Here is a 17063-nt window from a genome sequence, read left to right as displayed (position 1 = left end):
TTCTGTACCAGAAACAGCAGAATAGTACCCCATCCCATGCTGAGATTGTGGACCAGGTACAATGACCCCTGCAGTCAGCAAGGAGTCTATAGCTTCCCTGATCAGCATAGCCTTGGCTATGTCCTGAGAAGGACTCGTGCAGAAAAACTGGTGAGGCGGTCTACGCCGAAAAGACAGGGCGTACCCCTGGGAGACCACTTATCGCACCCAGGCATCGGTGGTGGTATTGAACCAGCTCTGGGCGAATTGAAGAAGTCGGCCTCCCACTCTGGGATCCCCCAGAGGGAGGCCGGTCCCATCAGGCGGAAGGCTTATCTTCCTGTTTGGAAGAGGGACGCCTGGCACTCCAAGCTTGTTTCTTGGACCTGGAGGCAGACTTAACTGCTGCTTGCCTCGGGAAAGACTGACCTCTTGCCTTACTCTGAACCCGAAAGGGCTGAAAAGCCGAACTCCGGACCTTGGCAGATGCTGCAGCGGAAGGAAGGAAGGCCGACTTGGACTTAGCCAGTCTATCCACAATCCTATCCAAGTCTGGACCAAAAAGTAATTCCCCATTAAAAGGTAAGGTCTCCAGGCCCTTCTTTGAATCAGCGTCTGCTCTCCAGGACCTCAGCCATAAGGAGCGGCGGGCATGCACAGCCGCAGCCGACACCCTAGAGGTTAGCAGGCTAGCGTCCAAGGAAGCTTCTCCAATATAAGAAGCCGCATTTCTCATCTGTCCTATTAATGCCCTCTGGACTTCCTGAGTATCCTCAGGAAAAGTGTCCTCTAAGGCATTGGCCCAACCCTCAATGGCCTTAGCCACCCAGGAAATGGCCATGGACAGGCGAGCAATTGCTCCCGAGAGGGAATAAATAGACTTAAGGCATGCCTCAACCTTTCTGTCCGTGGGATCCTTTAACGAGGAAACTGACGGTATTGGCAGCGTAGCACCCCTAATAAGGCGTGTGACGTGGGAATCCACCGCCGGTGGAGCTTCCCACTTCCTACAATGCGCCTCCGGGAATGGATAATTGGAAGCCAACCCCTTTTGAGGCACAAATCTCTTACTGGGTGTCTGCCAAGCCACCGCCATATGATCCGTTAATTGATCAGACAGGGGGAACACCGCCGAAGTCACCTTAGTTTTTTTTTTTTTTTTTTTTTTTTTTTAAACTAGGGAATTTCGACCTAGGAGCAGGTGCCTCATCCTCTATTAGGAGAATGGCACGCACCGCCCTAACCAGAGCTCGTACATTAATAGACGACCGAGATTCCACCTCCTGAGCCGAGGTGTACGAATCGGAGTCGTCCTGGACCTCACCCTCATCTGAGGACCCCTCAGTGTCCGAAATCTGCGCCGCATGCAACTTATGTGCACGCTTAGACGCCCCTGCAGACCTGTCATTGTGCAGCATCGACTGAAAAGTCGAAGATGCAGCTGCCAGACTCTGGACTGAACTGGAGAGCACGTCCACCCATGGTGGAGGAGCTGCCACATTGGCCTGGAAAGGCATCACAGACTGTTGTGTAGCAGGAGAGGCCTGAAAATAGATAGGCAATCCTGAATAAGGGTCCACAGTCTGTGACCCAGAGGAACTCTGCAATAATTGCGGGGTACACTGGTAATGGGAAATGGTAGGCTGGGACAGAGTCCTCGTAGGGACAGCAGACGGAGCCGCAAGGCGGTCCGCCAGAGACACCCGCACCTGTGAAAACATAGCCCATGGTGGCTCCTGTGTCATAGGGGGTCTGGATTGACCAGGAGTCAACTGACACCGCTCACAAATGCCATCCAGAGATGCCTCTTCCCTATGTGATCCCGCAGAGCAGCGCCTGCAGGAAAACAACACTGGAGTCCCGGAGTGCTCAACTTCACCCTCAGACATGACCAAATATAATGTACAGACAAAATATATATGGCAATAAAGGAAAAAAGAATTGCACTTCCCTGTGTGCTGAACAACAGTCCTGAATATGGCACTGTGTAGCACACAACTGTATGTGACAGACCTCACAAATACTTGATTTATATATGTGAGGTTAGTAGAAAAGCCCCTCCTCCACACCTGTAGGGCTAAGGAAGAAGGAAAGAGATAGATATAAGCTGACAGTAATAAGAGAAAAATACAGACAGCAGCACTAGCAAAAGTCACATACCATGCAGGAAGAACTACTTACTGCACCTTTACACTACACTCAACCGCCCAGATTCAGTGTCTGGGAGGGCTATAGTGCTGTGTACGCTGTCCTAACAGGGGAGAGGTACACAGGGGGACCGGTCCGCGTGCTCCCTGAGGGATCTGCGCTGCCACATGTAGAAAAAAATGGCCGCCAGAGACCTCAGAGGAGGAGTGGCCGAGTGAACTGCAGCTCAGGGACGCTAGACATGCAGGCTGAAAAGCGCGCTGAGCTGAGGGGAGGAGCCGCTGAACAGGGAAGGCTTCCTCCCCTGGCTGGCCATTAACCCGAGGGATGCTGGCTTCCCGCTTGCCGGTTATCCCTGGTGGTCTAGTGGTCCCACGGGTTATGGGGGTGCCCGCCGCCACTGCCAGCAGCCTCCGGTCTGTCCCCAGGACCGGAGGCTAAAGGACTGCATTTTAAGGCATTCCGCGCGCCGCCGCTAGCCAGCGACGCGCGGCTTACCTGAATCCCCGGCGACTCCGGCAGCAGTCCTGGGAGGTAGACAGAGTCCGGCTAGTACGGACTCTGGCCTCCCGCCGCGATCCCCAGATCAGTACTGGCGTTGCGGCGCCAGTCAGGGATCAGAGCGGCTAGCGTGGGCGTCTGTATTACCTAATTACCTAAGCACTTTATACTTTGGTATTTATTTAATAATTGTATTCATTTACATGAGATTTTATTCAGCACAGTTATGCGCTTTAATTAATTAGCACTTTATATGCTATTATTTGCACAGTATTGCAATTTTACACTTACCAAGGAAAATTGTCGCTCTCAGTCAACTTCCCCCTTTCCTTTTTTACAAAGTAGTACATCACCAATACTACCTATTGTTGACAGGGAACTGACGCCCACTTATTGATATTGGGCTTATCCGCAACTTATACTGAAATTGGTATTTCTTATTTCGCAGTTTGATGCCGGCGCCTAATCCACAAGAATTATTTGTATATCTATAGAGGTAACTGATGACGCAGTAATCATCTATATACTGGTGCGTGCAGAGGGCACCCAATTTGTGTTAAAACCATCAATGACAGAATGTTAAAAAGAGCATAGTATCCATATGAAAACCAGTAAAGTCAGGGCTCATGCATTGTGCATGTCCTAATATTTACCAGATTTATCATCCAGGAACTCTACAAGCAGCGGGATGCCTCCTAGATCTCCGACTGTCTTCTGGTTGGCCCGGTTCTTGCTGCATAAAACCCTGATACAATTGATGGCATTTACCAATACATCTTCCAACTCTTCCAGGAGCAGCTGAACCAGAGGTGGAATTCCACCCTAAGGGGATACATTTAAAAAGCAATCTAAGTTATATCTTTCCAGGGTTAGTGTTAGATAACTTACCTTTTACTGTCGGGATTGTGACTGTCGCGATGCAGCTGTCGGTATTTTGACAGGCTGCATCCCGACAGCCAGGATCCCATACCCAACCCCATAGACACACCCCTTTACTTCTCATTGGTGGATTGAGGGGAAGCAGAGGCAAAACAATTTAAAAGAAGACTGGAAACGCGCAGGGAGCGCTGTACTGGTGGAGCTGCAATATTATATAGTCGGATACCTGTTATGGATACAATGTGGGAGGATGGGGGGAAGGGTTTTTGCAGTTTAGGTTATAATTATAGTATGGCAGTTATGGGGTAAATTGTGATTATAAAAACTCGCGGTCTGATTGTGATTGTACTCAAACTCGATGGTTTACGTACGACTCTGATGTTTGCCGATTGGTGCATGCGCATGTTCAGATTTGTGTCTGCAACGACGCACGCAGTGCCCCCTAAGCCGCAGCATGTATATTTGGGGGCAGGGAGGAGGCGTAGTGATTAGAGCTATATATTAAGCCTACGGCGTAAAAAAAATAAAATAAACAATAGACAACAGCGCTGTGTAACACCTAAAGCTTAAATCAAAATTAAAGAAAGAAATTTAGATAAAAGATTGTGCCAGAAGTACCAAATAAAAAATTATACATATATATTTGTTACATTGGCCAATGATGTCCGTTTCATATTATTACATTTCTATTATTTATATATTTAAGTATCTCTTATGATTTTTTTTTTTTTCTTTCTTACTTATGGCACAATTTTTTATTTAATTTTCTTTCTTTAATTTTGATTTAAGTTTTAGGTGTTACACAGCGCTGTTGTCCATTGTTTTTTTGTGTTTTCTTTTGCCTTGCAACCTTAAAACAGCTGCGTGGAAAGCATTATTAAGATTTCTTAGTGTTCCATATTTCAGCACCATTGGTTATAGATTTCTACAGCGTAACTAAGCTGCAGCCTAAGTGATAAGTGAAAATCATGGTCTTATACTAAGGCCTGGAGACTTGCCCACAGTATGGGTACTGCTATAAATATATATATATATCTTGTAACTTTAGCTGATCACAGAAAACCACCGGTGGTGAAAGACAACGCCCGTATGGACCGATGCAAATCTTGCGGAGCATTACCCACACAAATGAGCGTACACTGGCTAGTTATTGAGCCTTACTGTACATGCCCCACACTTACCAGCTGTGCAATGAGGCTTTGGTTACCCTCCATCTGGGCGATGTCTGACAATATAACAGAGCAGCGGGACTGTAGCTCGGCCTGTTGGGAGTGTAGCAGGGATATAAGGATGGGTACGGCTTCTGCCTCTACCAGGGCGTTTGCAAAGGGCACGTTATGTGAGATATTGCTTAGTATTCCGGTAGCCACACACTCCAGATTCACTTGCCCACTTTTTAAAAGGTTTACTAGACAGGGTATGCTTCCTACAAAAGAGGATATTTTAAAACAAATTATAGGAACACAGGAATGTAAAAATAATATCAATACATAGAAATAAAATTGTAACTTTGTACATTTTTTCAGGCGATTTCAACTGCAGAAGTGTCTTCATACACCTAAATACGCCATGCAAGACAAGACGCCTGGCACCGATTAAAAAAAGACACCCGACACTAGAAGAGCCTCATGGGACCTGGAACGCTGCGAGGGGCTGTTTAGCACAGCTGCAGCAAAGATGTGTAAGGACACATCTGTACCTAGATCAAAATAGACATTATTTTGAATTTTTGTCTTTCTGTTCCGGGTAAACTCACAAACTACTGAACCGATTTTGGTAAAACCTTCTCTATTGTATTTGGTACATATCAGGGAATAGGATAGGCTATAATCGCTCCCGTATTCAAGAGGGGTAAGTAGTAAACTAAAACACCTAACTTTGCACAGGGCCGCATATGGCCAGCGGTTGGGAATTCACGTCCGTCGGCAATCTGTGTGCACAGGGCCGCGTGACCTCAGGGTCGAGTGGTGGGTGAAGGCACGGACATGATTGGGCCCATACGTGATGCATGTATACGACTCGCTGTGAAAATGAATGGATAACTTCTGTTTTTATACGATGATCTCATTGAGCATTTATGACAGCTGCAATTAGCACAAGCTGCGCTCTCACCCGATAACTGTCTCCTCCTCCAGGATCTCCCACTCACTGAGCGTTTATGACAGCTGCAATTAGCACAAGCTACGCTCTCACCCTATAACTGTCTCCTCCACCAGGATCTCTCACTCACTGAGCATTTATGACAGCTGCAATTAGCACAAGCTGCACTCTCACCCTATAACTGTCTCCTCCTCCAGGATCTCCCACTCACTGAGTGTTTATGGCAGCTGCAATTAGCACAAGCTGCACTCACCCGATAACTGTCTCCTCCCTCCAGGATTTCCCACTCACTGAGCGTTTATGACAGCTGCAATTAGCACAAGCTGCGCTCTCACCCGATAACTGTCTCCTCCTCCAGGATCTCCCACTCACTGAGTGTTTATGGCAGCTGCATTTAGCACAAGCTGATCTCTCACCCTATAACTGTCTCCTCCTCCAGGATCTCCCACTCACTGAGTGTTTATGGCAGCTGCATTTAGCACAAGCTGATCTCTCACCCTATAACTGTCTCCTCCTCCAGGATCTCTCACTCACTGAGTGTTTATGGCAGCTGCAATTAGCACAAGCTGCGCTCTCACCCGATAACTGTCTCCTCCTCCAGGATCTCCCACTCACTGAGCGTTTATGGCAGCTGCATTTAGCACAAGCTGCGCTCTCGCCCGATAACTGTCTCCTCCTCCAGGCTCTCCCACTCACTGAGCGTTTATGGCAGCTGCAATTAGCACAAGCTGCACTCACCCGATAACTGTCTCCTCCCTCCAGGATTTCCCACTCACTGAGCGTTTATGACAGGTGCAATTAGCACAAGCTGCGCTCTCACCCGATAACTGTCTCCTCCACCAGGATCTCCCACTCACTGAGTGTTTATGGCAGCTGCAATTAGCACAAGGTACGCTCTCACCCGATAACTGTCTCCTCCTCCAGTATCTCCCACTCACTGAGCGTTTATGGCAGATGCAGTTAATACAAGCTGCGCTCTCACCCTATAACTGTCTCCTCTTCCAGGATCTCCCACTCACTGAGCATTTATGGCAGCTGCATTTAGCACAAGCTGCGCTCTCGCCCGATAACTGTCTCCTCCTCCAGGATCTTCCACTCACTGAGCATTTATGACAGCTGCAATTAGCACAAGCTGCGCTCTCGCCCGATAACTGTCTCCTCCTCCAGGATCTCCCACTCACTGAGCGTTTATGGCAGCTGCATTTAGCACAAGCTGCGCTCTCGCCCTATAACTGTCTCCTCCTCCAGGATCTCCCACTCACTGAGCGTTTATGACAGCTGCAATTAGCACAAGCTGCGCTCTCACCCGATAACTGTCTCCTCCTCCAGGATCTCCCACTCACTGAGCGTTTATGGCAGCTGCATTTAGCACAGGCTGCGCTCTCGCCCGATAACTGTCTGCTCCTCCAGTATCTCCCACTCACTGAGCGTTTATGACAGCTGCAATTAGCACAAGCTGCGCTCTCACCCTATAACTGTCTCCTCCTCCAGGATCTCCCACTCACTGAGCGTTTATGGCAGCTGTATTTAGCACAATCTGCGCTCTTGCCCTATAACTGTCTCCTCCTCCAGGCTCTCCCACTCACTGAGCGTTTATGGCAGCTGCAATTAGCACAAGCTGCACTCACCCGATAACTGTCTCCTCCCTCCAGGATTTCCCACTCACTGAGCGTTTATGACAGCTGCAATTAGCACAAGCTGCGCTCTCACACGATAACTGTCTCCTCCTCCAGGATCTCCCACTCACTGAGTGTTTATGGCAGCTGCAATTAGCACAAGCTACGATCTCGCCCGATAACTGTTTCCTCCTCCAGTATCTCCCACTCACTGAGCGTTTATGGCAGATGCAGTTTATACAAGCTGCGCTCTCACCCTATAACTGTCTCCTCCTCCAGTATCTCCCACTCACTGAGTGTTTTTGGCAGCTGCAATTAGCACAAGCTGCGCTCTCGCCCGATAACTGTCTCCTCCTCCAGGATCTTCCACTCACTGAGCATTTATGACAGCTGCAATTAGCACAAGCTGCGCTCTCGCCCGATAACTGTCTCCTCTTCCAGTATCTTCCACTCACTGAGCGTTTATGACAGCTGCAATTAGCACAAGCTGCGCTCTCGCCCGATAACTGTCTCCTCCTCCAGGATCTCCCACTCACTGAGCATTTATGGCAGCTGCATTTAGCACAAGCTGCGCTCTTGCCCTATAACTGTCTCCTCTTCCAGTATCTTCCACTCACTGAGAGTTTATGACAGCTGCAATTAGCACAAGCTGCGCTCTCGCCCGATAACTGTCTCCTCCTCCAGGATCTCCCACTCACTGAGCATTTATGGCAGCTGCATTTAGCACAAGCTGCACTCTTGCCCTATAACTGTCTCCTCCTCCAGGATCTCCCACTCACTGAGCGTTTATGGCAGCTGCAATTAGCACAAGCTGCACTCACCCGATAACTGTCTCCTCCCTCCAGGATTTCCCACTCACTGAGCGTTTATGACAGCTGCAATTAGCACAAGCTGCGCTCTCACCCGATAACTGTCTCCTCCTCCAGGATCTCCCACTCACTGAGTGTTTATGGCAGCTGCAATTAGCACAAGCTACGATCTCGCCCGATAACTGTTTCCTCCTCCAGTATCTCCCACTCACTGAGCGTTTATGGCAGATGCAGTTTATACAAGCTGCGCTCTCACCCTATAACTGTCTCCTCCAGTATCTCCCACTCACTGAGTGTTTTTGGCAGCTGCAATTAGCACAAGCTGCGCTCTCGCCCGATAACTGTCTCCTCCTCCAGGATCTTCCACTCACTGAGCATTTATGACAGCTGCAATTAGCACAAGCTGCGCTCTCGCCCGATAACTGTCTCCTCTTCCAGTATCTTCCACTCACTGAGCGTTTATGACAGCTGCAATTAGCACAAGCTGCGCTCTCGCCCGATAACTGTCTCCTCCTCCAGGATCTCCCACTCACTGAGCATTTATGGCAGCTGCATTTAGCACAAGCTGCGCTCTTGCCCTATAACTGTCTCCTCTTCCAGTATCTTCCACTCACTGAGCGTTTATGACAGCTGCAATTAGCACAAGCTGCGCTCTCGCCCGATAACTGTCTCCTCCTCCAGGATCTCCCACTCACTGAGCATTTATGGCAGCTGCATTTAGCACAAGCTGCGCTCTTGCCCTATAACTGTCTGCTCCTCCAGTATCTCCCACTCACTGAGCGTTTATGACAGCTGCAATTAGCACAAGCTGCGCTCTCACCCTATAACTGTCTCCTCCTCCAGGATCTCCCACTCACTGAGCGTTTATGACAGCTGCAATTAGCACAAGCTGCGCTCTCGCCCTATAACTGTCTCCTCCTCCAGGATCTCCCACTCACTGAGCGTTTATGACAGCTGCAATTAGCACAAGCTGCGCTCTCGCCCTATAACTGTCTCCTCCTCCAGGATCTCCCACTCACTGAGCGTTTATAGCAGCTGCATTTAGCACAAGCTGCGCTCTCGCCCTATAACTGTCTCCTCCTCCAGGATCTCCCACTCACTGAGCGTTTATGGCAGCTGCATTTAGCACAGGCTGCGCTCTCACCCTATAACTGTCTCCTCCTCCAGGATCTCCCACTCACTGAGCGTTTATGACAGCTGCAATTAGCACAAGCTGCGCTCTCGCCCTATAACTGTCTCCTCCTCCAGGATCTCCCACTCACTGAGCGTTTATGACAGCTGCATTTAGCACAAGCTGCGCTCTCACCCGATAACTGTCTCCTCCAGGATCTCCCACTCACTGAGCGTTTATGACAGCTGCATTTAGCACAAGCTGATCTCTCACCCGATAACTGTCTCCTCCTCCAGGATTTCCCACTCACTGAGCGTTTATGACAGCTGCAATTAGCACAAGCTGCGCTCTCACCCGATAACTGTCTCCTCCTCCAGGATCTCCCACTCACTGAGTGTTTATGACAGCTGCATTTAGCACAAGCTGATCTCTCACCCGATAACTGTCTCCTCCTCCAGGATCTCTCACTCACTGAGTGTTTATGGCAGCTGCAATTAGCACAAGTTGCGCTCTCACCCGATAACTGTCTCCTCCTCCAGGATCTCTCACTCACTGAGTGTTTATGGCAGCTGCAATTAGCACAAGCTGCGCTCTCACCCTATAACTGTCTCCTCCTCCAGGATCTCTCACTCACTGAGTGTTTATTGCAGCTGCAATTAGCACAAGCTGCGCTCTCACCCTATAACTGTCTCCTCCTCCAGTATCTCCCCCTCACTGAGTGTTTATGGCAGCTGCAATTAGCACAAGCTGCGCTCTCACCCGATAACTGTCTCCTCCTCCAGGATCTCCCACTCACTGAGCGTTTATGGCAGCTGCATTTAGCACAAGCTGCGCTCTCGCCCTATAACTGTCTCCTCCTCCAGGATCTCCCACTCACTGAGTGTTTATGGCAGCTGCAATTAGCACAAGCTGCACTCACCCGATAACTGTCTCCTCCCTCCAGGATTTCCCACTCACTGAGCGTTTATGACAGCTGCAATTAGCACAAGCTGCGCTCTCACCTGATAACTGTCTCCTCCTCCAGGATCTCCCACTCACTGAGTGTTTATGGCAGCTGCATTTAGCACAAGCTGATCTCTCACCCTATAACTGTCTCCTCCTCCAGGATCTCCCACTCACTGAGTGTTTATGGCAGCTGCATTTAGCACAAGCTGATCTCTCACCCTATAACTGTCTCCTCCTCCAGGATCTCTCACTCACTGAGTGTTTATGGCAGCTGCAATTAGCACAAGCTGCGCTCTCACCCGATAACTGTCTCCTCCTCCAGGATCTCCCACTCACTGAGCGTTTATGGCAGCTGCATTTAGCACAAGCTGCGCTCTCGCCCGATAACTGTCTCCTCTTCCAGGATCTCCCACTCACTGAGCGTTTATGGCAGCTGCAATTAGCACAAGCTGCGCTCTCGCCCTATAACTGTCTCCTCCTCCAGGATCTCCCACTCACTGAGTGTTTATGGCAGCTGCAATTAGCACAAGCTGCACTCACCCGATAACTGTCTCCTCCCTCCAGGATTTCCCACTCACTGAGCGTTTATGACAGCTGCAATTAGCACAAGCTGCGCTCTCACCCGATAACTGTCTCCTCCTCCAGTATCTCCCACTCACTGAGCGTTTATGGCAGCTGCATTTAGCACAAGCTGCGCTCTCGCCCGATAACTGTCTCCTCCTCCTGGATCTCAGCTCCAGGATCTATGCGCTCGCGAGCGGGTCTGAATCAGGCCCATAGCCCAATATCTCAATCCCAGTTACTCTACCCTAGCCAGTAGGCTAATCCTAACACAGAAACTTCACCTACCTGTCAGCAATCGCTCGGAAACTTTCCTAATATATTGTGAGTAATGGCATGTATTATACTGGGTACAGTCAGTAAGGAGACACAGGACACATACAGTAACTTCCACTCTCCTACCTGCTTCATAAATGTCTCTCCAATAATGCTCCTTCACAGCGCACAGAACCTCCAGGCACCTGGCCGCCATCTCTGTTCTATATGAATCTTTACATTCCAGCATCTCTGAAACAAATAAATAAAAAAAATTGATTTCCAAGCAGAGGCGACAGAGGACCTGATTCAGAGCCGGACGCTCTGACAGAGTGCTCGCACTGAATCAGGGCCGGTCTTTTTTTTTTTTTTTAGAACAGCCTCTTGGCCGCTCGCATAGCTGTGGGCGACCACCCACAGCTATAGCAAGCGGCCAGGAAGATGACCATCGCGACCATCGGGCTTGCGACGAGACACTTGTGGTAGGGTCTCGTGGCTGCAAGCCCCAGAGAGATTTAGTTTCCAACAGAGCCGACATCTCTCCCACTGACATCACTCGTGATGTCAGTGGGGCCGCCCCCAAACGGAGAGGCGTTCACATGGGAACGCCTCAGTTTGGGCAGCCACTCCCCCGGCCCGCCCACTAAAGGGGGCGTGCTGTTACTCAAAATCGACAGCACGCCCCCTTTGGAGCGAGACCCGGAGCGACGGTTTGGCCGTCGGTATCCGGGTCTCGCGCATGCGCACGACGGAGCCGGCTCCGTCGTGCGCATGTGCACTGGGCCACCATCGACCCGCTTGCGAGCGCATAGCGCTCGCGAGCGGGTCTGATTCAGGCCCAGAGTTCATATAGATCTCACCAACATACGTGTAAGCTACATGTGAGAAGTCATTCAGAGCCGGACGCAATTAGCGCTCGCTCGTCCAGAAAATAGGGGTGGCTATTCAAATGAACCGTTCGCTCTTTGCCGTCTGTTCACGCCTCTAGGTCTGAACGAGCGAACAAAACTTGCGGTCGTTTTTTGGAAAAATACGCCCCCTGGCCGCTCGCATCCTACGTCATGTCCGCTATTTATTAGATTAATCGAGTACATCGACCAGCGTATGAACTGCTCGCTATTCTTGTGGTTGGTTTTTGCTACCACAAATTTGCGAGCAGTTCTGGCAATAAAATAACCCAGTGACGTGGTCAGTGATGCTGCTGTATTAATTATGCACACCCATAAAATGCCCGTTTTGACCTTTAAGCACGCCTGCGTTCTGATCTCCACTCCCCGTTTTCAAGCACCATCCCCTGTTACCACCCACATACGCCTCCTCCTGTCACTCATATTAGCAGGCATTCGCTATTTAGCAAACAAACGATTTTCGGCCGCACTGACTGGTTCGCGCATGCGTATTACGATCCGTATGCATGCGCAGTTGGGCAAACATCGCTCGGAGTGAACGAGCGGCCGCTTACGAGCGGCTCTGAATCAGGCCCTGAATTAGTCATGCAAATTAAGAGACAATAACTATGGGTCGGTACTGCTGCCAGCGGACATGAGCGCTAATCAAGTTTTATCATTACGCCTTTCTGTAACTAGTTTGTTATGAACACAAAGGGCCTAATACAGAGATGTACGTAAAAACAAAAACCCAATGATTTGCATACATCACCAAGGTTATCTGATCGTCATGCATGTGTTGGATGTTCGATATCGAACATGCAGCAACCCCCCAATGACTATAACGACCTGCGATCAAGGATAGCGGGTCCCTATAGTACAGAGGCTAACCAGGTCGATATCGACCAGGTTGGTCTGCATGCACGGCCGATGGTTGATATCGTTATCGACCATTCGTGCCCGTGCATCGACCATCGTTCGGTCGTTTGAGGGGCCCAGAACCTGGACAATTCGAATGATAACAATATGATCGTTATTGTTTAAATCGTCCACTTTATCTGACCGTGTGTACGCACCATTAGGCTTCAGTAAAACCTTTCTAATATATTTGGATACAGCTCTCTATCTCGTGAATAAAAACAAAACATATTACATGCACAAACAACAAAGGACGCACATCTCAGCATAGTGTCATGTCTGTCCCAGCGTGTCGCACTCACACTAATATGCATGGGCGCATGCTAGCGGGTCTAGATCCCAAAGTCCCTGCTAGAGGCAGGGCTGGCAATGTGCAGGGAATACAATGCCCAACACAGGTCACTATACAAGTGTATGTCACAGAATATAATTAGCTTTACCTACTAGATGTTGCCATACATGTAGTTCCGGGATATGTAATTCTATGACATGTTTCAGAATGTGCGTATGGAAGAACAGCACAGCCAAGTGTATCACGTTGTTCCCCGCGCTGTCTGTTCTTCTCCAGTTTGCTCCCAGAGAGAGAAGATGTCTGAGGGCATCTAAGGCTCCGGACGTGGCTGTGAGCAGCAGCGGGGTAGATTTATGCCTGGGGACAGAAGCGTCCATAGTTATCATCCTATAATCTGCGTCACTGATAGATGGAGCTCGCTGGAAATTTACTAAAAATGGTCTTGTGCGGCGGTTCTAAGGTGCGTACACACTAGATGATATTTTGCACGATTTCCCCGATTTTGACGCACCGGAGCAACAAATGGTGTAATGTATGTCCCAACTGTGAGTGTCCACTTACGATCACGATGCCGATGCGCGTCCCCGCGTGTCGTATATCGCAACTTCAGATCTTGCCTACAGCAGGCAAGATCTGCCAATCTCGTTAACAAGATTCAGGTCGTTGGTCAGATCGTTTGTCAGATTGGACAGTTTATGCGCGATATCGTTTGTCTGGGAGTGCAGGGGAGTTGCCGGGGGAGTTCAAGGGAAATCGTTGACGACATCGTATCTTTTGCGAGTCGTCTAGTGTGTACGCACCTTCAGAGTGCCGCACGTCGCAGCAAATGTTTTCTCCCCCTCCAAAACCACTGGATTTACTAATCAGCAATATGTAGGGGTGATGCTTAAACCGCCGGCTGTGCGCTGCAGTTTATCAAATGGTAAAATCACCGGTGGGTTAGACAAGAGCGCTGGGAAAATTGTAAAAGCTATCTGATCAATAAACATACGAGGGAAATTATTTATTGATTAAGAATTCAAGAATCTATATGATGATCGGCTAAGGTCTGTCTTATCTTAGAGGGAGCAGGGGCACTCTGCACTGGGAACGGGTCAGGGTAAGTAAAGAGCGCTGCAGGGGCAGGGTGGGTGTGAAGGGGCGGGTTTGGGGACTAGAGGGGCGGGGCTGAATTGGGCAGAGTGGAGCTGTGGGCACGCCAGTGGTGACGCGGCATATACTGGGTCCCTTTATTAGTCATTAATAAAGTAAGTAAATGGAGGCATTGCAGTGAATAGCAGGTGCGCTATAATGCAGATGGAGAAGGATGCGGCAACCATCACGGTTTGGGGAATTATTTCTCTAGAATGATAAATCAAAAAACCAAATAGAGTGGGCACTCAATAAATCTATAAAGATATATTATGCAGATATAACAGTAGCCTGTATTGATGAATGCAATGAGAGATATGGTAAGAACTTACCTTTGTTATTTCTCTTTCCTCAAAGTCCATAGGGTCCACAGGAAGACCTTGGGGTATAGGTGATGATAGAGTCATCCGGGCACCACGCAGTTACATTTTTCTCCCAGGATGCACAGGGGCTCCCCCTATACCACGCCCCCAGGCCAGAGGCACCTCAGTTTCGTAGCAAGCCAAAGGCCGGAGCAGGATAAAAGAGAGAGAAGAAAGTCTGGAACACTCAAGAATCACATTCTCACACAGAAGGAGACGGAAAACCGGTGACCAGAGCGAAGCCCATCTGAAGCACAGTGGCCGCCTTACAAAGCTGAACAGCCGAGGCGCCACGGCGAGCTGCCCACGATGGACCAACAGACCGAGTACAATGAGCAGTAATAGAAGGCATTACAGAAAGGCCCTTATGAGTGTAAGCCTCAGATATTGTCATACGAATCCACCTAGCCAATGACTGTTTATTGGCTGGCCATCCCTTTTTTGTGAAAACCGTAGAGGACAAACAAGGAGTCTGATCTCCGAGGGAACTGTTACTGTCCACAAAAGTCCTGAGAGCACGTACCACATCCAGTGAGGCTTCACCTGCCAAGAGGTCTGGGGATTGAAAGGCCGGAACAATAATTTCCTCATAAATGTGGAAAGTAGAGACCACCTTAGGAAGGAACCCACGGTGAGTTCGAAGAACCGCCCTATCCTGGTGAAATATCAGAAATGGGGAACGACAAGAGAGCGCCCCTAAGTCTGACACCCTTCTGGCAGAAGCAATGGCCAGAAGAAAAACAGTCATAGCTGTCAACCATTTGAGATCCACTGAGGTCAGTGGTTCAAATGGAGGGCTCCGGAGAGCCTTAAGGACAACAGCCAAATCCCAAGGAGCCACAGGAGGGGCAAAGGGAGGCTGAATCTGCAGGACACCCTGCAGGAAAGTACGAATGTCCGGTAAAGGAGCAATCCTTCATTGAAACCAAACTGATAGAGCTGAAACATGCACCCTCAGCGAGGCTAAGCGGAGACCAAGGTCCAAACCCACTTGAAGGAAAGCCAAAATTCTAGGTATCTTAAATACCAGAGGGTCATAACACCTGGGACTACACCATGGAAAATAAGTATGCCACACTCGGTGATATATACGAGCAGAGGCTGATTTATGGGCTCTGAGCATGGTACTGACCACAGAGCTGGAAAAACCTTTGGACCTTTAGAGGGAAGTCTCAAAAGCCACGCCGTCAAAGACAGATGAACCAGGTCCGGGTAAAGGCAAGGACCCTGAGACAACAGGTCCGGACGTTGAGACAACAGCAACGGAGTGTCGATGGAGAGACTCCGAAGATCTGAGTACCAATATCTTCTGGGCCACACTAGAGCCACCAGCAGGACCATTCCTCCCTCTTGCATGAACTTCCGAATGACCCGAGGAAGAAAGGAGACTGAAGGAAACAGGTACACAAACTGGAAGGTCGGCTTTACTGACAAAGCGTCAATCAGGAGTGCCCCGGCATCTCTTGTCCTGGACCCATAACTTAGCAGCTTGTGGTTGAGTATGGAGGCCATAAGGTCCACTTCCGGAAAGCTCCACTTGTCCACTAGGAGTTGAAACACCTCCTGGTGAAAAGACCATTCCCCTAGATGCACGTCATGACGGCTGTGGAAGTCTGCTTCCCGATTGAGGACTCCCGGAATGAACACTGCAGATATGGCTGGGAGATGGCCTTCTGCTCATGTTAGAATGCGTGATACTTTTGTCAGCGCCACCTGACTCCGAGTTCTTCCTTGATGATTGATGTAAGCCACTGTCGTAGAGTTGTCTGACTGAACCTGCACTTTTTTCCGTGAAGTATGAGTCTGGCTTGCAGTAGGGCCCTGAAGACCGCATGAAGTCCCAATATGTTGATTGGTAGAGCCGACTCCGCTGCTGTCCACCGTCCTTGAAACGAGTGTGGACCTGTCACTACGCCCCAAACCCAGAGACTGGCATCCGTCGTTAGGAGGACCCATTCCGTAATCCAAAAGGGGCGCCCCTTGGTGAGTTGACACGCCTGTAGCCACCAGGCAAGAGACAGACGCAACTCCGGAGAGAGCACCATTGTTTGTGCTTTTATCCGATGGGGTAATCCATTCCACCTGGAGAGGATTAATTTCTGCAGAGGCCTGGAATGACACTGGGCATATTCCACCATGTCGAATGTCGATACCATGGACTCCAGTACTTGCATTGCTGAGTGGATTGACATTCGGCGACTGTGGAGATATCAGCATACTCGCATCTGCAAAGTGGAGATCTTTTCTGCGGACAGAAAGATTCTCTGCTAATGGAAATCCAACAGAGCTCCAAGATGGAGCATCCTCCGGAACAGAGTCAAAAAGGACTTTGTCCAATTAATCACCCACCCGTGAGTCTGAAGCACAGAAATTGTCAGCTGTAGATGATGGTGAAGTACTCCTGGAGACTCTGCCAACAATAAGAGGTCGTCCAGGTAAGGCAACTGTCGACGTACCTGATGCCGTAGATGTGCTGCCTTGAAAGCCATAACTTTGGTAAACATCTGAGGAGCTGTTGAGAGACCAAACGGCAGAGCTCAAGACTGGGTAGTTGTTGCTTTATAGCAAA

At 49.4% G+C, this 17063-nt stretch overlaps 1 protein-coding gene across 1 annotated transcript in view; it reads right to left on the bottom strand.

Moving 5' to 3' along the window:
- The window catches only part of ANKAR (ankyrin and armadillo repeat containing), a 101791-nt gene that overhangs the window by 34253 nt on the left and 50475 nt on the right, over positions 1–17063 (bottom strand). Inside the window, 4 exon segments of the mRNA XM_088475491.1 lie at positions 3282–3450; positions 4689–4933; positions 11052–11156; positions 13150–13358. Of these exon segments, the coding sequence (XP_088331617.1) occupies positions 3282–3450; positions 4689–4933; positions 11052–11156; positions 13150–13358 (728 nt within the window).

Source organism: Taudactylus pleione, unplaced genomic scaffold (assembly GCF_031769625.1).
Source record: "Taudactylus pleione unplaced genomic scaffold, aTauple2 ptg000173l, whole genome shotgun sequence".
NCBI lineage: Eukaryota > Metazoa > Chordata > Amphibia > Anura > Myobatrachidae > Taudactylus > Taudactylus pleione.
The sequence above is the reverse complement of the archived record's forward strand: the minus strand, read 5'-3'. Positions and strand labels throughout refer to the sequence as shown.